At 36.5% G+C, this 26,668-nt stretch overlaps 2 protein-coding genes and 1 long non-coding RNA gene across 3 annotated transcripts; 2 read left to right on the top strand and 1 right to left on the bottom strand.

Moving 5' to 3' along the window:
- Positions 1-6,677: 6,677 nt before the first annotated feature.
- Positions 6,678-7,041, bottom strand: LOC125217980 (uncharacterized). The gene is made up of 2 exons (XR_007175853.2): positions 6,938-7,041; positions 6,678-6,863 (listed from the first exon to the last, which is right to left on the bottom strand). It is a non-coding gene; the product is annotated as an uncharacterized LOC125217980 (long non-coding RNA).
- A 2,751-nt stretch (positions 7,042-9,792) lies between these two features.
- Positions 9,793-11,937, top strand: LOC125185487 (pelargonidin 3-O-(6-caffeoylglucoside) 5-O-(6-O-malonylglucoside) 4'''-malonyltransferase-like). The gene is made up of 2 exons (XM_048082017.2): positions 9,793-10,699; positions 11,299-11,937. Exons 1-2 carry the CDS (start codon positions 9,819-9,821, stop codon positions 11,825-11,827), a joined length of 1,410 nt encoding a protein of 469 aa, XP_047937974.1. The 5' UTR covers positions 9,793-9,818; the 3' UTR covers positions 11,828-11,937.
- A 4,444-nt stretch (positions 11,938-16,381) lies between these two features.
- On the top strand, positions 16,382-21,765 carry LOC125220651 (fatty acyl-CoA reductase 2, chloroplastic-like). Its single transcript, XM_048122804.2, has 11 exons — positions 16,382-16,658; positions 17,507-17,607; positions 17,707-17,906; positions 18,627-18,727; positions 18,810-18,975; positions 19,065-19,226; positions 19,480-19,561; positions 19,649-20,019; positions 20,130-20,261; positions 20,514-20,631; positions 20,721-21,765. Exons 1-10 carry the CDS (start codon positions 16,382-16,384, stop codon positions 20,596-20,598), a joined length of 1,677 nt encoding a protein of 558 aa, XP_047978761.2. The 3' UTR covers positions 20,599-20,631; positions 20,721-21,765.
- The last annotated feature ends 4,903 nt before the right edge of the window (positions 21,766-26,668 follow it).

Here is a 26,668-nt window from a genome sequence, read left to right as displayed (position 1 = left end):
TCGGCAATCGGCGGTAGACCTCCCACTCCACCTCATTGTTCTTCTTCTTCTTCGTCGGGGTAGTAGTCTTGGTCGGTTTGTACTTGGGTATTCCAATCTAGCTCTTGGTCTCTAATGTCAGCCGAACACCAATCGTCAAGTAACATGGTGGCTTCCATATTTTGGCCGGATAGTCTACTTCTTCTATCGTCCAAGACGTTGCCTCCAACACTAAAAGCGGACTCGACGGCGACAGTGGAAGCCGGAATTGAAAAAATCTCCTTGGCCATTGATGCAAGGATGGGAAAATCTTTCTCATGTGTTCCCCACCAATTGAGGACGTCGATTTGGTTGGGAACGGGACCTTCATCTTCATTCAAAGAAAAGCGTGAGTCAAAATATAAATCTAACTCACTTACCGTACTCCTTGCCGACGAACTGCCGCTGGTGGTGTAACCGTATAGGTCGGCCAATTGGGATTGTGCGTCGGGGTCATCAACTTGAAAGAACCCAAAACTGTGTTGTTGATGAGGGGTGGGTCGTTGTCTCACTTGGTGGGTACTGTTGTACTTGGCTTCGTATTCGGCAAAGAGAGTTCGCAACTCAAACTCAAATGCATGTTTGATGACGGAGAGATTGGGGAGGTTTATTTGGAATGTTTCGGACAAACGTATGTTGTTGTCCTCATTGACTTCGGATTGCAAATCCCGAAGTGGTTTTTTTTTTTTTTTTTTTTAATCAAACACCTTCACGGTGGAGGGTTAAGTAGGACCCTCATCCCCTATATATCATCAAAACAGAAAAGTTTTACATCAAGATAATCCCAAAAGTGAATTATCATGCCAAAGCAACAACTGTTAGCAACCCTATTACAAAGGAGAAAATAAGCAACCATAAAATCTAGAAGGAGAACAACAAAACAGACAGCAAATCATCAAAACCGAAAGTTTGGCAGGCCTAGCTGATCTAATCTGCAAAGAGCCTTTACCAGAGATGGGGTTGAGCTCCTTGTGTATGTGATCCTCTCCCCCGACTGTAAACCTAAGCCCGCCAGGAAGTCCGCCGCCTTATTACCTTCTCTAAAGATGTGAGAAACTTTCCATTCAACATTCTCCAATTCTTTCCTAACTCTCGCCAGATCAGTACATACCTCAGCTGCACCCAGCTGCTCAGTAGCAATCCATCGAACCAAGACCTCGGCAATAGAACTCAAATTGTTGTAATAAAATTCTAAAATCTTCAAGGTACCGACTAATTTCCATTTCGGATCCAAAACCTTTGCAATCAAAAACACCGTTGGAATCTCACTGAAATACTTAAGCCATTTGTCAATCATATAATATAAAACACACATCAACTCAGGATTTGTAACGGAATTTTTCATAGCCGTCTTAAAACCAAGTGATATATACATGCAATGCTCTAAAACACGAACAGATGTGCAATAATAAACACCCGATAACTCAACAGTCGCATTTTTGAAACCTTTGAACAATTTAAACAAACTCATGCTTTGCTCCCAACATGCATGCGATAAATATAAATCAGGAACGGGATAAGTCCTAAAAAAATCAATCAAATAATCTATATGCTCCAAAGTAGAGTTCAAACAATCATATGTGGAGTTCCATCTAGTAGACACATCAATTGTAAAATTTGTGTACCTGATCTTCTTTTGATGACAATATTTCTTCCAAGCCTTACCAATGTGGGGCTTCCAATAGATCAAATTTACGGCAGTTCTAATAGGATCAACATGTTTTTGCCACAAAGAAAGAGCATCTTGTACACATAAATTTAAAATATGACAAATGCATCTTTGATAAAAGTACTTACCATTTATAACCGGGGCACAAGCCGCAATTAAGTGGACAATACTTGCAGTGTTAGCGGTTGCATTATCAAAACCAACAGAAAAGACCTTATTGCACAATCTATATTCATTCAAAACTTGAATAATTAAAGCAGCAATTGCGGGTGCGGTGTGTGTCGTAGGAAATTGTCTAAAACCAAACAAACGCTTGTGCAACGTCCAACTATTGTCCAAAAAATGACATGTAAAGCCCATATAAGAATTTCTTTGAAAAGCATCAGTCCACACATCAGAGCAAATGTTTACTTTGTGACCCAAGGTGGACAAAAAACGTGTTACTTCTTTTTGCTTCTCAAAAAATTGTCTGTTGTTAGATCTTTGATGTGAAGTTGCGGGTATTCTTTTAGCACCGACATTAAAAGCGGTTTGCATAGTAACTTCATATTTTTTGTCATAAAAAAAAATTGAAAGGCAAATGACATGTAATGCCCATATAAGAATTTCTTTGAAAAACATCAGTCCACACATCAGAGCAAATGTTTACTTTGTGACCCAAGGTGGACAAAAAACGTGTTACTTCTTTTTGCTTCTCAAAAAATTGTCTGTTGTTAGATCTTTGATGTGAAGTTGCGGGTATTCTTTTAGCACCGACATTAAAAGCGGTTTGCATAGTAACTTCATATTTTTTGTCATAAAAAAAAATTGAAGGCAAATGCTTCATTGCAGCCCATCTAACCATAGCATCTTGAGCGACTTTATGATCATATTTAAAAAGAGGCGTACCTGTTGTTTCAGACGCACCGGACGGGAAGTTTAGTTGGGTTTGGGATTTGGCGGTCCCATATTCGATCGGATGCTTTGCCTTTAAATGACGATGGAGAGTACCATAGCCCCCACCGGCAAAAAAGGAGTAGGATTTATCGCAACAGTTACAATATGCGACATATTCATTGGTCTCTTTTTGAGTGGTTGCATCTAGTACCGGGACTTTTTTATAATGTTTAACAAAAATATCCGATTTCAAGGCCTTCTTATTAGCCTTACTCTGCTCGGTTTGAGTTTCAGGAGGAGGAACCGCTTCATCATTTTCACCAACTTGTCCGGCGCTCGTCGGAGGATATTGTGCAGATCCTCCACCATTACCACCGTCGTCGTCGGATGATAAATTCACGTTACCATAAGAGTGATAAGACTCGTAACCTTCGCCGCCGCTCATGTTGCTAAGTACCATGGCAGCCCTATGATCTTCTTCGGCCTACAAATATTATATATAAAGTTATAAACGGTATAAATAATGTATAGTACCAAAAACAAGCATTTGTAAAATTAATATTCGAACAACTTACTTGCAAACGCATAGCGGTTTGTCGAGAAACCTCATCCATAACCTTACGACGACTAGGGCGCCTTGATTTCCGACGACCACTTTGATCTTGGTCTTGGGCAATTCCCTTGCCCCGATCACCACCACGACGAGATGAAGACATTTTTTGCAAATCGAAAAATAAAGAGAGAGTATAACTAGGCCTGCTTATTCGGCCGGTTCCGGTTCTAACCGGACTGGTTGACCGGTTAACCGGTTTTAAATTTTCATAAATTCAAGAATCGGAACCGGAACCGGAACCGATCGGTTCCGGTTGGAACCGGCCGGTTAAGAACCGGTCGATTCCAGTTCCGAACCGGAACCGATGTGTAATTTTAATCCGAATTTATTTATAATTTTAAATAGTTCAATACTAAAAAAATAATAATCCAACATCTAGAATTATAAAAAATAATACCTAAAAATTAAAATAAATACACAAAATACAAATCAACAATACAATAATATTCATATATGGATAAGAGTGATGCCAAGTGTAGTAGGTCGGGTCGGACTAGTTTATGTTAGCAATTTTTTACTAATACAAAAATAGGAGTTCTAAACTTTAGCAATTTTTTAAAAAAAAATGAGTTTTAAAATTGAATTTCATTTTCCCTTTTTTGGCTAAACATAGTATTTATTGGAATTTCCAATACTAATTGATATTGTTGTGACTATTTGGTTTATACCGGAACACTTAATAAATTATTCACAAATATGTTAAAATCGTATGTTAGATGAATTGTTACATAAATTTGTAATAAATATATCATATGAAATGATATTGTATTTGTATAAGCTCTTTTGAAAACTAAAAACAAACTTATGATGTTCTACTCATTGTAGTTAGTTCATAAAAAATGGATTAAGGAAATAATTATAGATTCAAAGTATCACAGATTAAACATTTAAATCTAAAAATCACTCAATGTTTCAAACTATTTTACTTTAATTCAAAATTAATTCAATAAATTAGATTTTTTAGTATATTAAATTATAAAAAAAATAAAATTGAATTATAATCCGGTTCCCGGTTAGGAACCGGTCGATTCCGGTTCAGAACCGGAACCAGTGTTATTTAAAAAGTTGGAACCGGTACCGGATTTTCCAGTTCCGGTTCCTCAATTAACCGGTCGGTTCCGGTTCCGATTCCGGTTAACCGAGAACCGGAGAACCATTTAAGCACCCCTAAGTATAACAAGAGTAGTGAGGGATGACCGAATGATTATGATGGACAATTGAAGTAAATTATAAGAACAATTTGCACAAATATAGTAAACAACTTGAGCAATTAGAGAGAATGGAGATAGAGATGAGAGAAATTGTGAGATTGAGAAGAGAAATCCTTGTTAACACAAGAATGTGGTGAGTAGAAATGAAGGGGAGAGGGGGTATTTATAGGAGAAAAAATCAGATTTAATAAAAATAAAAAATAAAATTTGAATTTCGAAAATTTGAAACCGGCCGGTTTACCGCCTGAACCGCCGGTTTCTGACACGAAACCGCCGGTTTCTGCCCGTTCTGCCACCCTACGCTGCAACCCTACGCCTAGACCGCCTGAAAAGCTGCCGGAACCGGCGGTTTCTGGCCGGTTCCCGACCAAACCGCCGGTTTGGTCGCCGGTTTCTGACAGAAACCGCCGGTTTCCTGCCCGTTCTGCCACCCTACGCCTGCAACCCTACGCTGCCACCACCTGCCGCCTGAAAAAGCCTGCCGGAACCGCCGGTTTCCAGCGAACCGGCGGTTACAAACTGGCAGTTACGGTTCTTGATTTTTCGCGAACCTGAACCGGCCCGCCTAAACCGTCGACTCCTATCCGGTTCCAAACCACCACCGCGGTTCCGGTTCACGGTTCCGAACCACCGATGACGGTTGCGGGCCGGTTCGGTTTGGTGACGTCTATCTAGAACACTCCGCCATTGGACTAATTTGCTGGAATAATTTTCGATTTTTAGTTGTTATTTTGTGTTTTAGAGAGAGAGACGAAGTACTGAACAAGGGGCATTATTGGCCAACAAAATTTGAAGGAAAAAAATAAATGTAAAATTAAATTCCATAATATCAAAACAGGGGCTATCTAGAACACCGAACGCTGGATTATTGGTTTAATTATGTGGGCCACCAGCCACATTTCTCACCAAGTTTCATTTCTAGAGAAAAGAAATCAAAGAAGGTGAACACAAGACTATTATATATGAAAGATTCTTATTTTACGAAATTTCATATTCATATTATTAATGTGATGTTACATTTATCTATTAGCATTATTAAATAAAATTTTTATTATACCTACGTCTCAATTATTTACTTTTATTAATAATTTAATAATTTTTATATATAGTGGCCTTTCAATTTGGCAAATTGGCTCAAAGTCTCACAAACTCATTAATTACGAGTTCGTTTACCTTGAAAATAAAATTTCACGACCCGTAACACCCGTTTGCTCATAAAAGACCCGCACAAAAGTTCGTCTATACAATAACATTCAATTTCATTATTAATCAATCACTATACAGTAACAATCCAATACTAATTAAATTATAGACAAAGCTCATCACAATTTATCTTACAGTGTATCTTATTATTATCTTATCTCGGTGGACCAAACATGTACATATGTTGTAGTTATGTAGGACTGTGTTAGCTAGTGTGCTAACTGATTTACAATAATAACTAGTACTCCCTCCGTCCCGCTTAAAATGATACGTTTTACTTTTTAGTTTGTCCCAACTAAGATGACACATTTCATTTTTTGGTAACTTTCTCTCTCCAATTAATCCACTCAACCACTTTTTATCACTCCTATTAAAATATTCATCTTTCTTTATCTCTCTATTTTAATACTTACACCCACTTTCTCTCTCTCCAATTAAACACTTTAACAAATAACTCCTAAAATCCCGTACCGGCTAAGCAATGTGTCATCTTAGCCGGGACGGAGGGAGTAATAACTTTCAATTCTGTGTATTAAAATTATCAGTACAAAGACATAATTATATCAATACAACATGTAAATTTAAATATCAATACAAAGTCATAAGTTTATCAACACAAAAATATTGATAAATTTATGTCTTTGTGTTGATATTTTTAACATACAAAATTGATACTCCCCCGTCCACAAAAAATTGATATGTCTTTGTGTATGACACGTGTTTTAATTTAGAATTGGTAAAGTAAGAGAGAAGGGAAAAAAGTAAGAGAGAAGGAGAAAAAGTAAGTGAAAAGTAGAGTTAGTGGAATGATGTGTAGGGTTATTATTTGTTGAAAATTTTCTATAAATGAATGTGCTCTATTTTTTTTAAACGGAATGAATATTAGTTATTAGTTATTACTATAAATTAGTTAGTATTTGATTATATACCAATGTGTGTATTCTGATCTCATACAACTGTAATGCTTCTCATAAACTGAAAATAAAACATGTCCAATCAAAACATTTGAAGGGCATAATTACAAAATTATAAATACATTATCGAATATGCATTTCCCGGTTTTTGTGCTAAAAAAATAAAAATAAAGTGAAGAACAAAATGAGATTAGTCTTTGTTCATCTATATCTGCATTTACCAAAGAAAAAATGAGGATCATTTGGTACACACAAATCTCCACAACCACTCTGCACACAATCAAAATTGTAGATACAATCACCACATAATGATTTCAATCGTAGCAATCTTCTTGATACAAACTCCACTTCGTCACTTCCTATTTATATTCAAGATTCATCAACAAATGTAGAGAGAGATAGAGGGATCAGAGAGAGTTAGATAGAGACTAACCAGTGGTAGAAGAGATTAGTAGTATAACAAGGAAAATAATCTTCAACAAACACCTTCTATCCATCTTTGCAATTACTATACCGTTACCATTTACATATAAAAAGATGAAATAATCATTATTAATTATATTTTGCGTAGCACAAGAAATCACAGATTGATCTCTAGGAATATTTTAGCAATATAAAAAAGCTTATGCATGTGGGATATATTCTTGCTGTAATTTCTACACAATAAAGACAAACACTAAAAACGTGGATGATGCATAATTTTATTAAGTAAAATCATGAAGTAGTGACAGAGATCGAGGGGTTAAATTAATTATTATGTGGAACATCTTTTGAGAATTTCATTCATGTGGATTATTATGTGTTTTAAATGAAGTCAAATTCAAAATGCCAGCTTTTATTCAATACTTAAAAAGATCATTGAATTAAAAAAATTGGTTCAATACACACATAAATCCGTTTATTTACAATTTTTGGTTTAACTTTCACTGATTTACAATTTTATCCTTGCATATTTTAGCTTCTCAAGACAGGAGATTCTTTTTCACTTTTTTTTATCTTCAAGCTTTCCTTTCTTTAATCTTTCATGGCTTTGACAATTTGAGGATTTTAATACTAAAATTACACTTTTTTCACTTTTTCTTCTTTCTCGTCACATTTATTTCAATGAGATTTATGTTATCTCCATGGAATTCCTAAATATTCAAATTTACTAATCAAATTTTATATGGGTGATCATAATGTGGCCATTTAGTATCATTCTTCGATCCATATTATTCTAGTTAAAAGTGAGATTTGTTATTTGTGTCCATGTGACCATGTGAATGTATGATAGATAGTTAAGTTCAGTGTGTCATAGAATTGAAGAGGTTACTTTACTTGATTTATATAGAATTAATGAGGAGATATTCGTATAAGTGCTCAAAGGCTAAGAATTTAGCCTGGTAAATGGTGACATCTATTGATTCTTGAATATATATACAGACAGCTATGTAGGTTCGATTTTGTAGTAGTGGAATGGTAATAAATGTCGTGCTAGTATAACTTGTTGTAATGATTTACATTTATTTTTATGAGACTGACTAGTTATTTGTTTGCCAACAGTAATACATCTAAGGTTTATTAGATTTTGTTTTATGTTTTCCTACATTCATAGAGCTGATAATTTGGGCCGGCCCACTTCAACAGAATATGTTACGAAGTACTGTAGTGAATTAAAAAGTTAAATTTGGGCCAGGCCGGCCCAGAGTTACAACCTTGGATTAATTACATTACATATTATTGATATTTCAAAGAAGGTTTGGGCCTTTGGGGCTTCTATAATTAGATAAGGATGATCAATTTTCAATTATAGATTTTTGATCCTCAATTAGGATTTGTTTGATCTATAAATAAGATTTTCAGTCTTGATTAAGGTAGAATATGTGCATCTAGATTCACTATCTAGACATATTGTCACATGTGTTCAACCAACAGAAACCACTTCTCTCCTTATTTTTTCACTCTTCCGAAAAAGGTGATTAGTTGGACACACCACACCATGAGTTATTGCGAAAGAATAAGTAATGAAAGATTGAGAATCTATTTGTAACATTATACAAATCGAGTCATATAAATTGAGTATATTTTTAGATTTAAATGACAAATCCTTAATTTTCAATATGTGCCACCTATCATATTTCACATTAAACAATATAAGTATTTTATTCATGAAACAAAATCGAGAGCGACATAATTCATGTACGTAATATAAGAAAGATCGAAATTGATGAAAGTCTACCATTTGATTCCGATGTTAAATTTCTCATTCACCAAATCTAAACATGATACGATATCTTGATAATCCAAATTAGGGAACAAACCTTGTCTAAATGCAAGATACATGTGGTTCCCTTATCGTGTTAGTTTTAGTTTGAGATTATCTTGATCCTTGAATATATATTGTCACATTGAAATCCAACTTACTATAACTTTTGGTCATTTAATTCTTTCAGAATCATGATATAATGGAAGTAGACTGGTGTAATCAGCTAGGCGCGACTTACGACCAGCTATATATGACACATAAGGGATTGAGTTCAAACTTTAGGCATGGCCTTCTTTCAATATCATGAAAATTAAAGTAATAGAAATGTGATCAAATGCAGACTCAAAATAGAGTACAAACTCCAAACTATGATCTGTACTATTAGAAGATATCAACAGATGATAAAATAATAGCAACAAAAAATGTCAACACAATGTCAATGGTTGATGTTGTGTTGACATTATATTGATATTGTATTGACATCAAAATCTTGAAATTTTGCACTGTGTTGACATTGTGTTGATACTATATTAAAAAGTTTGGAGTTTATACAATATATGAGTTTGCATTTTATCACTACCCTAAAGTAATATCTATATTTGTCCCCAAAAAATGTTCAATATGCATATAACTGCATATGTTTAAGAAAATAATTGAACAATGGTTTTCTAAGTGGATAAAACTATAATACATAGAAAAAGAGGGTAAATTGTTGGAAAATACCATAAAATTTAATTTGATCAAATTCTGACTCATTCTACAACCTTAAATATAAATAAATAAAAAACCATAAATTTCGGATTTATCCTCAATTATTCTACAACAAAAGACTCATGTGTAATATAGTATTGATTAACCAAACGACGCTGTTTTGTTCATGAATAGACGACGTCATTTAACTCACTTGAGATAACATTTACATATGATTTCTCGACTTTCATATCAGATACAAATTCAAATTCCATTATATTATCAACTAATTTTACAATTTGACAAAACTTCATCTTTTTTTTTTTCTTGCAATTTGTCCTAAAATGGTTTTTGTGATTACACCCTATTAGTATTAATTATGCTTACAATAGATAATGCAAATAATACATTGATTGCATATCTATATATAACCTCTCTCACTCATAAAATCAACATATTAGCAAGAAATATGAAAGTAGAGGTGCAGAGCCGGCAACTGGTGAAACCCGCCACCGCCACCCCTTCCCACCTCCGCCGCTACAACATCTCGATGATCGACGACCTCAACCCCCCAATGCACGTGATCCGCATCCTCTACTACCCTCCCCACACCCACACCCTTCCCCTCAACCTCCAAACCCCCCTCTCCCAAATCCTCCCCTCCTTCTACCCCCTCGCCGGCCGCTACCTCAAACCCCTCCACGCCGTCGACTGCAACGACGCCGGCGCCCTCTTCTCCCGCGCCCTCGTCCACTCCCCCCTCCGCCCCCTCCTCGCCGACCCCTCCTGCCTCAACGCCCTCCTCCCCGTCGACATCGCCGCCGCCGACGGCCCCGACGACCCCATGCTCGCCGTCCAGGTCAACACCTTCCTCTGCGGCGGCGTCGCCATCGCCGTCTGCGGGTCCCACCGGATCTTCGACGCCTGCTCGCTCTCCGTGTTCCTCGCCGCGTGGGCGGAGGCCGCGCGCGGCGGGGAGCGGACGATCCGCCCGGATTTCGGCTCGGCAGCGCTGTTCCCGTCGGAGGGCGCCGCCCCGCTGGATTTCGGGGTCGGGGAGAGGAGGATTGTGGGGAAGAGGGTCGTCTTCGATAAGGAGGCGATCGCGGCCCTGAGGGCCCGGGCCAGCTCGGACCCGGACCTGGAGGGTGTGGCGCTGTCGAGGGTGGTGGTGGTGTCGGCCGCACTCACGCAGGCGCTTCTCCGCGCTGATGAGGCTAGACACGCAGGCGGATCTACCATCTTAGAAAATAAACACAGGTAATCACAAATATAAATAGTACTAATATGAAAACAAAAATTAATCTAAGTTGGGAACAGTAGTAAGAAATTTTAATATAAATTTACCTGTGAAATAAACACAGATAACCACGAGTATAATCATGTGTATTTATTGTCTTGGGGTGTTGCCAAATAAAAAAATTAACTATAACATTCTGATACAATTTACAAGGGAGAAGGACTATTTATATAAAACGATATAAAAAAAGCCTAGTACTAGTCATAATATTAATTGTACATCTTTCATTTTTCTTTTCTCATCTATTCATTAATAAATGTCTTATTTCACTTTTATTATTTTTTAATAATTAGACCTAATATTTTATTAACTTAAATCACATTTTATTGTAAGATCAATATATAAAAATATTAGTACACATATTCTATTAACTTTTTCTATCCAATTTTTTGACAAAGTCAAACGATAAAACTCAAGCCGATAGAAAATGAGATATTTATGGTTGAACGGTAACAATCAATCGGTCCTTAAGATTTAAGGCCCACTAACATTTGATTGTTCACTCTACAATATTTTTCATGATGTTCTTCCTTTCACTCGGCAGTTCACTTATTTTCAGGCTCCATACTCAAAACGCAAGGGCTGCCCTAATCGCCCACGCGATAAACGTGCGCGAGAGGACCGTCCCACCCGTGCCAAAGCATGCGTGCGGGACCTGGGTATCCATATCACACGTGGAGCTCAGCACGGAAGAGAGGAGGGAGGCCACACGCGATTTCCCGAAGCTGGCGAGGGAAATGCGCGAAGCCACCGTGCGCGGGATCAAGGACTGTGCGAGGATTTTGAGCGACAAGGGATTCGGGAGGTGGGCGTTGGTGGATAGCTATGCTGAGATAGCTGAGAAAGGGCTGATTAGGGAGGATTATAAGGTGATTTACGTGACGGATTGGTCGAAATTTGGGGATTATGACTTGGATTTTGGGTTTGGGAAAGCGATTTGGGTGAGTTTGGCCGATGTTCCTCTTGAAGATTTGATGATTTTGATGAACACGAGGGAGAATGATGGAATTGAGGCGTGGGTGTATTTGGATGAGTTGGATATGACCTATTTTGAGAAGGATCAACACATTCAAATGCTTCTTGCTTGATTAATTAGTTATGAGATTATAATGTGTGATAAATGATCATTTTGTTGTGTCAATTAAATAATGGTGTACCATATTTGATTGTTGTTATAATTAAAATGATTTTGTTTTTAGTATTACTAACTTAAATAATACCTCCACTCCATAATAGTAGAGTCACTTCTTTTCGGCAAAAATATTAAGAAGGAGATATTAAATATATTAAATGAAGAAATATTAGGAAAGAAAGAAAGTAAAGAGTAAAATAAAATATGGAATAAAGTAAGTGAGGGAAAAAATGGTTACTTTATGAAAAATGGGGAAATATATATTATAACGGTATGTTACAAAATGAAAAAATGACTCCACTATTATGTAACAGAGGGAGTATATATTATAAATATAGTCTATATTTATCGTCGTCATTTTTAACATTTCTTGAGTTAATTTATGAAGTGGAAGCTACATTTTTGTACTGTGTAAATGATCCAGTTCCATGAAAATGAGATCCATTTAAAATTACTTTTACATACCAACAGTCTTTAAATTATTTTCGACAAGCCATAACAAATAGACTTTCTAACGTTTAGACCAAAAAATTATAACGAATTTAATCTATGAAACTAAAGTATTGTATTTATTTGAAGACCAAAAGGCACATATCTTTTTTTATAAGCTCTACACTTGTTAGGAGTAATTTAATACGCTCTGATGCAAACTAATAGATATTCTGAAAATCCAAGTTTCTTATGAATACAATTTATTATTAAGATCAAAACCTGACTACCAAAATAATTATTCTCACTATGAGATCGAGAAACTCTAGGAACTGAAAAAGAAACAAAAATAAAAATTTATGGAAATTAAAATAAAACCCAGAAAAATAATAAAATGACATTTTCGCCCCTTAAACAATTAGGGCCAAAATCTGTCATGCATCATCATTCTTTCGATGGAGTATGAGTTCGATTCTTCGATCCATTTCGAATGTTAATGCAAATTTCAAGTTATTATGAGACCACTTTTTCGACAAAATTGATACTCCATCTGTCCATGATTAGATGTCATATATCTAACTGACATAGATTTTAAGAGATTGTTTGACATTATAAAAGAAATTAGGTAGAAAAAGTTAGTGGAATGTGTGATCTACTTTTCTATGGAGTATTAATTTTATAATAAAATGTAAGTGAAATGAGTTAGTGGAATATATGGTCCACTTATGACTTACCAAATATAGTAAAAGTGAAAAGTGATATCGGCGTACGAACAGAGAAAGAAAAATGGAACGTTTAATAGTGGGTGAAGGAAATACTATATGAGAAAGATATAGAGGAAAAGTGGTTTGAATCTTTGCAATGGATAATAGGTCATAATGAAAGTGTACTATTCCTTCCGTCCGCGAATAGGAGTTCCGTTTTTCCATTTTAGTCCGTCCACGAATAGGAGTTTCGGTTCATTTATACAATAAATGGTAATAGGCCACACATTCCACTTGTATTTTATTTAAAATTAATAAATATAAATGAAACTCATATACCACTAACTTTTTCTACCCATTAATCTTAACATTTTTTAAAACTTGTGTCAGAAAAAAATGAGACTCTTATACGCAGATATAGGGAGTAAATTTTTTTGATGGAAAAAAATATAAAAATGAGCTATTGGTCGTGGACGGACGTAACAATTTATTGAAGCCATATTATGGTTAAGGAATTTAATAATTTCATTAAAATTATGGTACTTAGTCTTTAGTGGAGTACGTTTTAAAATGTACTGTACATCACCGGACTCCATAGACAGGCCAGCGCTAGCCGATAGCATGAAGGCATTCGTGCAAGAACAGATTTATTGACTTTAAACTTCTTTTTGTCTCAATTTTATGTCTGTCTATTAGTTTGCATTTTAATATTAAATTATGATATGATTAATCTTAAACATTAACAATTAATTCGTAAAGTGCAAAAATATAGTACTCCCTCCATCCCATTAAATATGCAACATTTGTTTTTCGACACGTGATTTTATGTAGTGTTGTTTTGTGAGTTAATGAAGAGAGAGTAAAGTAAGAGAGAAGAAAAAGTAAAGAGAGTATTGTTTCTATTTTTAGAAATATTTTGTTTTTAATGAAACTGACCAAAAAGAAAAATGTTTCATTTCTAATGAGACAGAGAGAGTATTGATTAGCTAAATCAGTACTCCATATGATATATAAATGTCATGGCGAGTTGTTAAAATCTTCTAGCTAGTTTTCAAAACATAAAAGAAAGAAAAAAGTATACTTAGAATTGTTTGAATATATATGGAGAGCTTTAACTAATTTGTGTGAACTAGGGCTGACAATTTTTGGCACGACACGATAACACGACATAAATTCGCATGAAATTAATGGATATGTGTCTAAGCTTATTGGGTTCGTGTCAACACGATAACGACACACAAATTTCATATCGTGTCGTGTTCGTGTTACACGTTAAGAAATAATATTAATATATTATATTAATATTATTATTATTATTATTATTATTATTATTTATTTTAAAATTTATATTAGGTTTAGTCTAATGAAGTACTTAGTATTAGCGTGAAAATAGATTTTTCATTTTTCATTCTAAATCACTATCTAGTTTAGGGTTTAGCAGCGCCGCTACCGCTCTTGTCTCTCTCCGTCTCTAAATTATAGTGTCGTTATTGTGTCGTGACATATATGTGTTGTTATTGTGTTGTGTTGACCCAAAGTGGTCCGTGTCGTGTTCGTGTCGTATTCATGTTTGAGGGTAGCGGGTAGTGTTCGTGTTCATGTTCGTGTTTAGAGTTTTCTTAACGGGCCGTGTTCGTGTTTGTTGTTATCGTATCGATACGATAACGACACAACACGCACGATTTGCCACCCTTAGTGTGAACTAACGAAGATAGAATAGCATAACTATCGATTATAGGTGAGAGAATATTAATTAAATTATACGCCAATCTATCCACCTACCTACAAGCAGTTATTAATTGCATTAACATATATTTAGTCATTAGTAAACAATAAAAAACTAGAACTAATGAATACTTCTTCTATCAGTTATGTAACATTCAAAATTTATCATAGGTTTAAGTAAGAGTAAATGTTTCCATAGTGTTGGTAAAAAGTACCCCCTCCGTCCCAGATAAGTTGGCACACTTTTCTTTTTAGTTTATCCCACAAAAGATGTCACATTTCCCTTTTTGAAAAAAGTTCTTTCTCACATGAATATAAAAATTATATTTTCTCTCTCCATTTAACACACAAAACAAAACCTCCTAAAATCCCGTGTCATTTTCAAAGTATGTCAACTTCTCTGGGACAGAGGGAGTAAATGTTGTAAAAAGTAAGAGTAAATCTTCCAGCTAGTTAGCATAGGTTTAAGTAAGGAAAAATCTTACTATAAATGTTTCCATAGTGTTGGTTTTGAGAGTTTAAATGTGGATATTAACATGAATAATAAGTTAAATTCGGACGTATGTTCCATTATTTAACACTCCTTCACTCCGTGAATATGTGTCCCACTTTAACTTATTCGGATTTTAAAATTTGTAAAAGAACGGGTCTTATTCTAATGCTTATAGCACCCTAATCCAAAATCAAGACTAAATTTCCACCTTTGGATTTTAAAATGAGTGGATGAGATTAAAGCTCACAAATCTCAATAAATAGTAGACAAAATATCAACAAAAGGGTAATATCGTCATTATGTTATCATATGATAATTTTCGTGGGTGTTTTTTTATATCAACATTGTGTATTACAAATATCAACAATATGACATTAGAATATCAATACAAAGACAAGAAAATATCAACACATTTTTATTGAGATTGGACATGCATAATATTGAGATTTTGCCTACAATATATTGAGATTTTTTGTTGCATTTGTTGATAAAAGCTGCTTATCAACATGTACGAAAATTGAAATATAATTTATCAAATTTCATCACCCGAACATCGTCGGAACATATGCAATTGAGATCTCGTTGGAATCCTTATTAAATTATCTTGATATATTTTTTACGAAAAAATAATTTAAATTGAAAGAGTTACGTAAATTTAAAGATTTGAGATGATTTTGAGGAGAGAGAAAGTAGTTAGTTATAATTACTACATATAGGATTTGACATTAATACCCTTTTAATTTAATTAATAATTATTTAAATTTAAAATATATTACACTTGGCATTATATTAACCACAAGATCTTCTAATCTAATGGTTGAAAATTGATCTCAATTTGGGATTGATAATTAGTTAGCAGTTGATTACCTCCCAAAGAACATATGTGTAAAAAGTAAGTGGAATGTTGTAGATCCCATTTTTATATACTTCCTAATTTATCGTGAAACGGTAAAATGTGAGATTCATTTCCTAATTAAATATACTAATAAAAAGTAGTAATAATGACCGAAAAAATAGAGGACAGATTATAATATATTAATAGACGGAGGGAAGAGTAAATCTTCCAGCTAGCTAGTTAGCATAGGTTTAAGTAAGGAAAAATCTTACTATAAATGTTTCCGTAGTGTTGGTTTTGAGAGTTTAAAGCCAAGTAAACATAATGTTGGTGAGTGCAGCTGATAGGTCATTTTTCTATCCTCCAACTAAACCTTCTTCTTTGGGGATATGTTTTTCCAAAGTTTCTGCCAATGTTGATCCTAAAATCAATGCTTTTACTAGAAGAAATCACCAAACACATTCCTTCTTCACTTCTTGCTGCCACAAACAGCCACCGGTGCCCGTTGATCCTCGATACCGGCATGCAGGAATTGGTATTTTAGATTTTTTTCAAGGGAAGAACATTTTGGTTATTGGGGCAACTGGTCTCCTTGGCAAAGGTAGGGCTGGGGAAAAATACCGAAAAAATGATATATCGCTCGTATCGTATTGAAAAATATCGAAAAATTATCGAATTTTCAATATATCGTAATTTCGGATACAATACGATATTGTATCGTAAGTTTTCGATACGATAACGATATGAATTTCCTTATATCGCGATATATCGTTTTATATCGAAAATACGATATATATCGAAAATTTTCGATATATCGATATTTTCGATATATATCGATATTTTATTTTCGATATATATCGAAATTTTCGATATATATCGATATTTAACGATATATCGAATTTCGGTACGATATATCGAAATATCGATACGATAACGATATGAAATTTTTTTATATCGAAAGTTCGATATATCGAAACTTTCGATACGATAACGATATGAAATTCTTTCATATCGATATTTTCGATACGATACACGATACAATGTTTTCGATACGATATATCGTATCGACGCACCCCTAGGCAAAGGTACTATACATAATTAAATACATTCGTAAGAAAATTAATTGAATTAAACCATTCTATTTCTATAAATAAAAATAAATAATTGTGCATGAAAAAATATTTTTAATTACAAATAGTATATAATCTCGTAGAATTTACAAAATACTCTAAAACCAAATTAAAGTGGAAACTATATCAATTTATATATAACTAATTAATCTATATATAATTACATAAATCACGTACGGTTTTCACAAAAATAATACTTGTTGATTCCTACATAATTCTTACACTAGATTTTTTTTATAAGGTCTTTTGTTTCTACAAAAGTCTTTTAGTTTTCAAAATTTCAAAGAGCTTGAAATAATACTAATAATCTTGTTTGCAGCTGTTGTGGAAAAGCTGTTGAGATCAACATCGGTGGGAAAAATCTACTTGCTAATTAAAGCAAAATCCAAGGAAGCTGCATTTGATAGATTACAAAGCGAAGTAAATACCTCTAATCATCGCATAAATTAACCAGAACATTTTTTTACTCCCTATATATTAACTATATATTTACAACCGATAAAAATGTACATTTTGTAGATAATAAGCTCGGAATTGTTCTCATGCTTGAAAGAAAAACATGGGACATCATATGTGGCCTTTTTAAGGGAGAAGCTAATACCAATAGTGGGAGATATACGCAAGCCAAATATGGGAATGGATTCTGAATCTATTGATGAAGTTAGGAAATATGTACATGTTATCATCCAATCTGCAGCTTCCACAACTTTTCATGAGAGGTTAGCTTCAACTTTAACTAACTCAAATATATGTCTAAGTATTTAAAAACTATGCTTCTCATATAGTGCTATACATATTCATGCATAAATATATCTACACGTGGTGAATAATAAATGTCCTAAAAGAATTTCTTCAATTCAAAATTGATTATTTTTAATAATAATACTCCATCTGTTCCCGATTTATAGTCTCATTTTGCTATTTCGAGATGTCCATGATTTAAAGTCTCATTTGGACCACTTTGCTATTTTCAATTCTAAGCAATTGGACCACTTTTACCTAACTCTTTACACTCACATTTATAAAGCAAGTTGTATATAAAAGTAGGGCCCACATTTCACTGACTCATTTTTCCATTTTTTTTCCAAACATACAAAACAATGAAACCAATGGTCTGGAAACCATGAGAACTAAAAAGGAAATAAAATGAAGATTTAAAATTGGAAAAACTATAAAAAGACAATTTAGCCCTTTAAACTGCATTGACGCAAACATACCACAAGAATGACTAAACTTATAAATAGTGAAAACACAAAAACGCTATTTTCTTAAATTCCAATATTTATTAAAATGTTAAAATTGATGGATAAACAATATAACAATTTGACTCCTAAAACGATGTCCGATATTTCAAGCCAACGCAAATTTCAAGTTAATCCAACACAGTTGAAGTTTTCAACATTTTCTACTGTCAACAGACAGGCGTTGTATGTGTGTAGGTATGACTTGCTAGTTAATTCAAATGTGATTGCGCCTCAACGAGTAATAAGGTTTGCAAAGACGTGCAACAAACTCCTCCTCTTCACACATGTATCCACGGGTGAGAATTCATGGTTTGTAGTTTATATAGTTTAAAAAGAGTTGGTAGCATAACCCTTCCCCACATAAACATATATTTGTAGCATATGTTAATGAGAGAAAAGAAGAAGAAATAGTATTCGAAGAGCCATTGAGTATGGGAGGAAATGATGGTGGGGTTGATGTAGCTGATGAGATTAGCTTGCTTCTCAAATCATCTCCAAACATAAATGAGGCCACCAATTATTTCAAAATGCTTGGCCAAGAGAGGTTACATATGATCTCAAATCTTTGTTTTAAGATTTTAATTTCTTTTGGGGTATATATATTGATGTTTTGATTATATGATGATGTAAAAGGGCTAAAACGTTGGGATGGAGTACAACATATCAGCTAAGTAAGGCTATGGGTGAAATGGTAGTGAATGAAATTAGAGGAGATGTCCCACTACTTATAATGAGGCCATCTATTATAGAGAGTTGCTACAATGAACCTCTCCCTGGTTGGATACAAGGAATGAGGTATATATGTTTTTTTAATTTGTCTTCCTGAATTAATTTCTTTGCACGAAACTGCAATTGGGATTATTCATTAAAATTAATCCCTATATAATTACCTTGAATTTTGATTTTTTTGAGATATTTTAGGATTGCCAACTGTAAACATGTTAAAGATTATTAGAAGCAAATTGATTTCATTAAACTCCATAACTATATGGACAATTTGATGATGATAATCAAAGAAGTATGTCTAATTAGTTGTTGACATGTGTAGGATGTGTGATCCAGTGATCCAATGTTATGGGAAAGGATTATTGCCTGCTTTTTGTGCAAATCCTGAAGCACCTTTGGATATTGTAAGTATAATACTATTATGTACTAAAAATGTATATATAGTATTAGAATTATATTTGTAATGTATAATATTCATGTTTTGAGAGCAGATTCCGGTGGATTTAGTAGCAAATACGATGATCGCTGCGATTGCAAAGCACGGAAACATTTACATGCGACAACCCCACGTGTATCATGTCGCATCTAGTCATTCGAATCCTATAACAATATTCGACCTTTTTGATTATCAACATGAATACTTTAAAGGGACACACACACACTTAACAAGTGAGAGAATACATATTCCAAAAGTCAGACTTTTCGACAATTTTGATGAATTCTCGAAATACACAAGAGAGGAAATGTGGGAAAGATGCAGAGATGGTGAAGATGGAAAGAGGATTCGGGAGTACAAAGCCAAAGTTGAATATGTTGAGCAACTCTGTAAGTTGTATGAATTCGCCACGTTCTTCAAAGCAAGGTATATGAAATATATATTCACATATTGGTATACTTTATGCATATACCAATTTTCCAAATTATAGTAACAGTGAAGGGAAAATATACATATGAGAAAATTTTATCTTGTAGGTTCCACACAGGAAATACAAACAAGTTGACTGAAGAAATGTCAAAGGAGGAGCAGCTTAACTTTCAAGTGGATGTCAAGAATATAAACTGGAAAAAGTATTTGGAAGAAATTCACATTCCAGGACTGATTAAGTATGTAATAAATGGATAGGTAGCAAACTAGCAATATCTAACTAGCTACACTTTTTCATATCTGTCGTATTATTCCTGCATTATTCTACAACAGAATTTGACAATAGTCTTGTTCACAATATTCAAATAATATATATCTATACTACTTAAAAGTGGTAGTTTGATGAAAATACTTTTATACCCTTTTTGGAGGGAAAATGGTAATAGCTGGTGTATTTACTATTTTTATATAATTGTTATTGCATGTGATAGGAGACCCGAGACCAGCCGAGAGAGAAAAAGAAGGGGGACAGATTGGAGAAAGAGAAGAGAGGGATTGGGCAAAAAATTGGTCTGATAAAATAATAGCTTCCCATAGAAGATTAAACACGTATATAAAGACACCCTAACACCATTAATTGAATAGGTATTTTTTTTGGTACTGATTTCTGATTTCTTCATTTTTAATTTTGATTGCAGCAGAGAAAAGCTCTTCGAATGCGGCGACAGCTCCGATGACGGATGAAGAGCGCGGCAAGGCTGAGGGAGGAAGGGTGGTGGCGGCAAGGAGGCTGCTGGCCGAGAAAAATGAGGGATCCGGAGCAAGAGAGATGGGGACAAAAGGTGAGAAGAGGAAGTAGGGATCCGATCCTTACCGACGACAATGACAGCCACTTTAAAGATCCGATCTTTACCGACGACAACTGCAGCATGGCGGCACAAATGTCCGATCTTTACCGATAACAACGGCAACATGGCGGCATATGCGAGAAACGAGAGACAGGGCATCCGGGTGAGGCGGCGAGGCTGTGTGGAAAGAAGAAGGAGCGGTGTTCTGGTGGGAGATGATTTGCTCCGCCGATTGGAAGGAAGGAGGGAGGGAGAGACTTGAGAGAGATGGAGGCGTGTATGTTGCTTTAGGGATATTACACGGAGGAGGCCGAAGCCGCCGCCTGTGCATGCACAGTGGCGGCGGCGGCAGATCTGAGAAAGAGAGAGATGGGGAGAGAACTCCGCCGGCAGGTGGCTGGTGGCGGCGGCTGTGAGGAAGAGAGAAGCAGGCGGCTAGAGCTTTAAATGGGTGAGAATCTCAAATGGCGGTGAGATGAACGCCTTTGGGGTATTCTTACTTGGGCTGGAACTATTTATTCATTTGGGCTAAGTGAGTGGAAGAATTAAATACGGGTCCAACTCCTTTTAATAATTTGGGGGTGCAGTAAATATTTCAAACACCCCAATTTCAAGATTTAATTATTGTGAGCTGAAAATGGGAGATTGTCTTGGCCCAGTTTCGAAAATGGTATCGTTTGGGAGATAATATAATATTAATTCAATGTATATTGTTTGGCTTTAGTTTAATATTTAGTGGGTTTTTCGTGTGTTGGAATTTGGAGTAATGGGCAGTCTAATTATGCATCAAATTTATAGTACCGGACAATTTTTTAACTAAATACAATTTTAGTTGAATGTTGTACTCTGTTATTTTATTTTAAATGAAGTTTTAATTTGAACTTCTAATTTATTAGATTTTGTATAATGTATATTTTAAAATAATTTTTTTTTCCATTATGTAATTAAATTTATATATTTAGAATTGAGTTCACTTTAATTTACTCATATTTCAAATTTTTAGACGGTCACAAAATTTTGAAATGTGTATATATTAAATTTAAATTTAGCTAAACCAAATAATAATTATAAAACACCAATAAATAGTGATAAGAAGTGAAACTAAATTAATGTCATTATTAAACCGAGACTCCTAAAGTGGGACATAGGGAGTATTTTCTTGATATTAGATCGTACGCTTGGTGTCACTTCAACTCAAGAGGAAAAATTAAATTTTCAAGTCTTTTTTACTAAATAATTAAATTCATAGTATACAGTGAGAATCGAGTTCAATATTGATTTAATGTTTCTCATATTTCTCCACTTAGATTTTTCAAAATATTAACTGAAAATTATACTCCATGTATTTACAATTTGATATATAGCAATACACAGGATATGAATTGAAGAAATAATACGTGCGAATATGATGAAAAATAAAATTAAGTTTGGAGTGAGTAGAATAGAATGAAAAATAAAATAAAGTAACAATGTTACTTTTGGACGAAATGTACTACTAATTTGAAATACTAATAAAACTATTTTTATGATATTGTATCTGTCCGCGAATAGAATTTTCGTTTTTTCATTTTGGTCCGATGCTTCGATGCATGGTAAACGAATCATTCTGCCTTCCAGTTCTGTTGGTGGTGAAAGATATATGATCCAGAATTACCAAGATGCGATGACTATTTGTAGATGTATTGATTATCCAAATTTGTTTATTACATTTACGTGTGATTGTTACTCCTTTTTTTAGAAAAATAGCAACTATTTTCATTTTGGGCCGTTCCATAGAAAATTTAGAATATTTCTATTTTAGGACATGAGCCCCACAATCCACTAACTCTACTTTCACTACTTTTTTTCTCTTTCTCTCTATTACTTTACTCAATTTTCTTTTCTTCTCTCTTACTTTACCAATTTTTCTCACTTACTTGATCAATTGTGCATTAAAACCTGTGTTGTTTCAAATGTTTATATTTTTTGAATACAAAAAGAGTAGATTTCTTGGGGTTAAGGAACTAAAAATCAGATAATCGTCTAGATATTATATGTAGGATTTTTAAATTATCTGATTTTACTTTTTGGTCTTTACTTACACATATTGTTTACTTTTTCATTTTATTATGTATTTATTTTTTTAAATTCTTTTGTCCCATGCATAGCATGGGTGTTAACACTAGTATGAAGAAATGGAAATGAGCATGATTTCTGAATGAGAATGTCAGCGTGTTTCGCCCCTCTTCTAATGCCACCCTCCTACCACCTCTCTCTCTCTCTTGGCTCTCAGGCTGTTTCCCTTGCTCTTTTCCGCACAACAATGAATCATAGATCAAACAATGACGATAGAAGGGATGCGGCCCGAAAAGACAGAGACAAAAAGACGATCCCGGCCGAAAAGAGGACAAGAAAAGCTCTCCCGCCCGGCGATGCAATAACAAAGCGAAAGACAAATCCGAAGAAGAACACCGGAAGGCCCCAAGCGGAAAGCATGCAGCGAAAGGGCACGTGAAACCCGAAGAAGACAGCCGGCCCAGCCCGGCCTGAAAACAGAATGCGGAAACGAAGAGGTGATCTTGCTTGTGAATATAAAACCGAGAACTCACCCGGTACACGTACGTCACATCTTCTCCGGGAGCCCACCATCGACTACTACTGCCCCCACAGATCAACCTTCCATGGAGCCAAAACAGAATACTTCAAAGATGGAGGGGGTTCCCACAGAGGAGGCCAGCATTGATGCAGCTAGAGACGAGCGTCGATTTTCCAGATGCTCGTCACGAGCTGCTGTGCCTGCCTCCTCGGGCTTTGCTAAGGTGAGTCTTCATGTAAATTTGTACACATTTACTGTTAGGAATAAACTACCTAACACGGATTAATTCCTTCGCGAAGTCGCGGGAACCTTGCCCGACGATCAACCACGAGAAGAACTAGGGTTTGTGAATGATAAAAAAGAGTAAACTAGCGTAAAAATATTCTATTTCTTGAGAATGAAATAAAATACACGCCTTTTTATACTAAGGACCCTAGGGTTGATTCGACCTACGATCCGGGAAAGAATCAACAAAGAAAACCCGGAAAGGAGCTTATAATTCGCTCGACTCAAAATAGATAATGATTAAATAATTGTTCTGAAAAATAAAGTAAAAAACGACATATTGAGAACATTAATAAAGCAACAATAAAGGGGACGTCTGCTTCACTTGAACGAGTTGCAAAGTCACCAAAGTGATCCGGCGGGCGTCTTCGACGTCGCGATCGATCCTTGGCGATCGATCGCTCTGGCTCCTTGCCGCTTCCAGCTCTCGTATCGAAGTCCACTTCCTCCTCCGGTTGCACTGTTCCTGTCTCCTTCAACCGTGCAGAGGGCTGTATCGTATCAACTCCTCCCCCCTTAGCAGCCTCCTTGTCCTCAAGGAGCAATTCCGGAAACCTCCTCCGCACCATCAGCCATGGCTCCCAGGTGGGCAGGGCACCCCCATCATCATCCCATTCCAACAAAACCTCATCAACCGCATCGCCGTTTCTCCAAACTGTTCGGCGGTCCAACAATCTGCTGGGCCTTACAACCGGTCGGCCATGAGCAAATCTGGTCGGTAAAGTCTCTGCCTCAGACGCCGCACTCTCGACGAATGGTTTCAGCAAGCTCACATGAAAGACGTTATGAACCCGGCTCCCGTCTGGTAACTTTAAGCGATACGCGACCTGACCAATCCTTTCCAATACCTCAAACGGGCCATAGAAGCGTCTAGCCAACTTCGTAGAAAGTGGCCTAGCGACGGAATGCTGCCTATACAACTGCAATTTCAACAATACTCTATCTCCTACCTCAAACTCGAGGTCCCTGCGGTGTTTATTTGCCGCTGCACGCATTCTCTGTTGTGCACGCTCCAAGTTCTTCCTCAACACTACAATCAATTCTCCCCTCTGCCGTATCATCTCAGCCACGTCGGGTGGAGTTGCGGCCGACGGGGGCGCTGCCACCAGTGACGGTGGTTCTCGTCCATAAAGAGCCATAAATGGGGATGTTCCCAAACCCTCGTGATAAAAACAATTCAAAGCCAATTCCGCCCAAGGAAGGAAATTCGCCCACTTTGCCGGTTTGTCCGCGGTGAAAGCCCGCAAGTACTGTTCCAATCCCCTGTTGCGTACCTCCGTTTGGCCATCAGACTGGGGGTGGTAGGCAGTCGAAAAATTGAGTTTCGTGCCGCTTAATCGCAACATATCTTCCCAAACCGCATTCAAGAACACCGGGTCCCGATCAGAAACCAACGTTTTCGGAAACCCATGATGCTTAACCACTGTATCAATGAAAATAGTGGCCACTTTAATCGCATTGAAGCTGCCCGGCAACGGAGCAAAATGAGCTTACTTAGTCAAGCGGTCCACCGCCACCATTATGGTTGTATATCCTCGAGATTGCGGAAGCCCGGTGATGAAATCCATCGAAACATCTTCCCACACCCGTGAAGGAATTGGCAAAGGTTGCAGCAACCCCGCGGGCTTCTGCGTCGAGTACTTCGTGGTTTGGCAATCATAACAAGCACTCACAAAATCCCTTACATCTTTCCGCATACCCTTCCAATAAAACACCGATGCCAAGCGTTTGAAAGTGCGATCTATACCTGGATGGCCCGCCATCGGGGCAGCATGATATTCCTGTAGCAGTTTAGGCTTAACCTCTGAATCTTGACCGACGTAAAGGCGGCGATTAAAATAGATCAGCCCCTCTGCCAATGAGACCCCCGGATCGGCCTTTCCTAGTTCCAACGCCGTCCGGAGCGCGAGCAGATCCGGTAAACTCTGCGCCTCGTTGCGCAATATGTTCAAAATATCGGGGACAGGACAAGAGACCGCGACCAAAAGCTGCGCCTCCTCTGGTGGGACCCCGGATAGCAAGGTTAACTCGCCCCCGTGCGACCTTGGGACCTCCTCCACATCTCGCCGTGACAGCGCGTCGGCAACCTTGTTCGACGCCCCGATTTTGTATTCGATTCGAAACTTATATCCCATCAATTTCTGGGCATAGAACTGTTGATCCGGAGTCTGTATAATTTGTTGCAACAACTCGCGGAGGCTCTTCTGATCGCTCCGAATCACAAACTCTCGGCCTAGCAAATATTGGCGCCATTTCTGCACCGCCTCCACTATAGCGTATAGCTCCTTATGATATGTAGAGGAAATACGCCGTTGTGGGCCCAATTTCTTACTGAAGAATGCCAACGGATGACCCTCTTGTAACAATACTGCTCCGACTCCAAAATCTGAGGCGTCAGTTTCTAAGTAAAAAAATTTCGAAAAATCAGGCAGCTGCAACACCGGCGCCATCGACATTGCCGTTTTTAACGCCTCAAAACTCTTCTCCGCTGCCAGCGACCAAGCAAAGGCATCCTTCTTAAGCAGTTCTGTCAACGGCCCCGCAATGGAAGCGTAATGGCGCACAAAGCGTCTGTAATACCCCGTTAGACCCAAAAATCCACGCAGCTGCTTGACTGTATTAGGGACCGGCCAAGTCAATATAGCTTCAATTTTGGCTGGGTCCGCCTTGAGCTGCCCATCTGCAATTATGTGGCCCAAATACTCGACCGACGTACATGCAAACGTGCACTTAGAAAGTTTCACAAAAAATTGATTCGTAGCAAGAATTGATAGTACTTCATTCAAGTGGCGCACATGGGCCGGCAACATTGGGCTGTAGATGAGAATGTCATCGAAAAAAACGGTAACAAACTGGCGCAACAACGGACGGAAGAGGGCGTTCATGGCTGCTTGAAATGTTGACGGGGCGTTAGTAAGCCCGAATGGCATGACCAAGA

This window comes from Salvia hispanica, chromosome 1 (assembly GCF_029641045.1).
Source record: "Salvia hispanica isolate PSC_SH4W2 chromosome 1, Shi_PSC_v1, whole genome shotgun sequence".
Classification (NCBI taxonomy): domain Eukaryota; kingdom Viridiplantae; phylum Streptophyta; class Magnoliopsida; order Lamiales; family Lamiaceae; genus Salvia; species Salvia hispanica.
This window is presented reverse-complemented; position numbering and strand designations above follow the sequence as displayed.

Bases quoted from the DNA above. Each gene is read 5' to 3' on its own strand.
- LOC125185487 (XM_048082017.2), top strand. From the start codon at position 9,819: ATGCTTACAATAGATAATGCAAATAATACATTGATTGCATATCTATAT. The intron at 10,700-11,298 runs GTAATCACAAAT...ACTTATTTTCAG, and splicing joins ATCTTAGAAAATAAACACAG to GCTCCATACTCAAAACGCAA.
- LOC125220651 (XM_048122804.2), top strand. From the start codon at position 16,382: ATGTTGGTGAGTGCAGCTGATAGGTCATTTTTCTATCCTCCAACTAAA. The intron at 17,608-17,706 runs GTAAATACCTCT...TACATTTTGTAG, and splicing joins TTGATAGATTACAAAGCGAA to ATAATAAGCTCGGAATTGTT. The intron at 18,728-18,809 runs GTGAGAATTCAT...ATATATTTGTAG, and splicing joins CTTCACACATGTATCCACGG to CATATGTTAATGAGAGAAAA.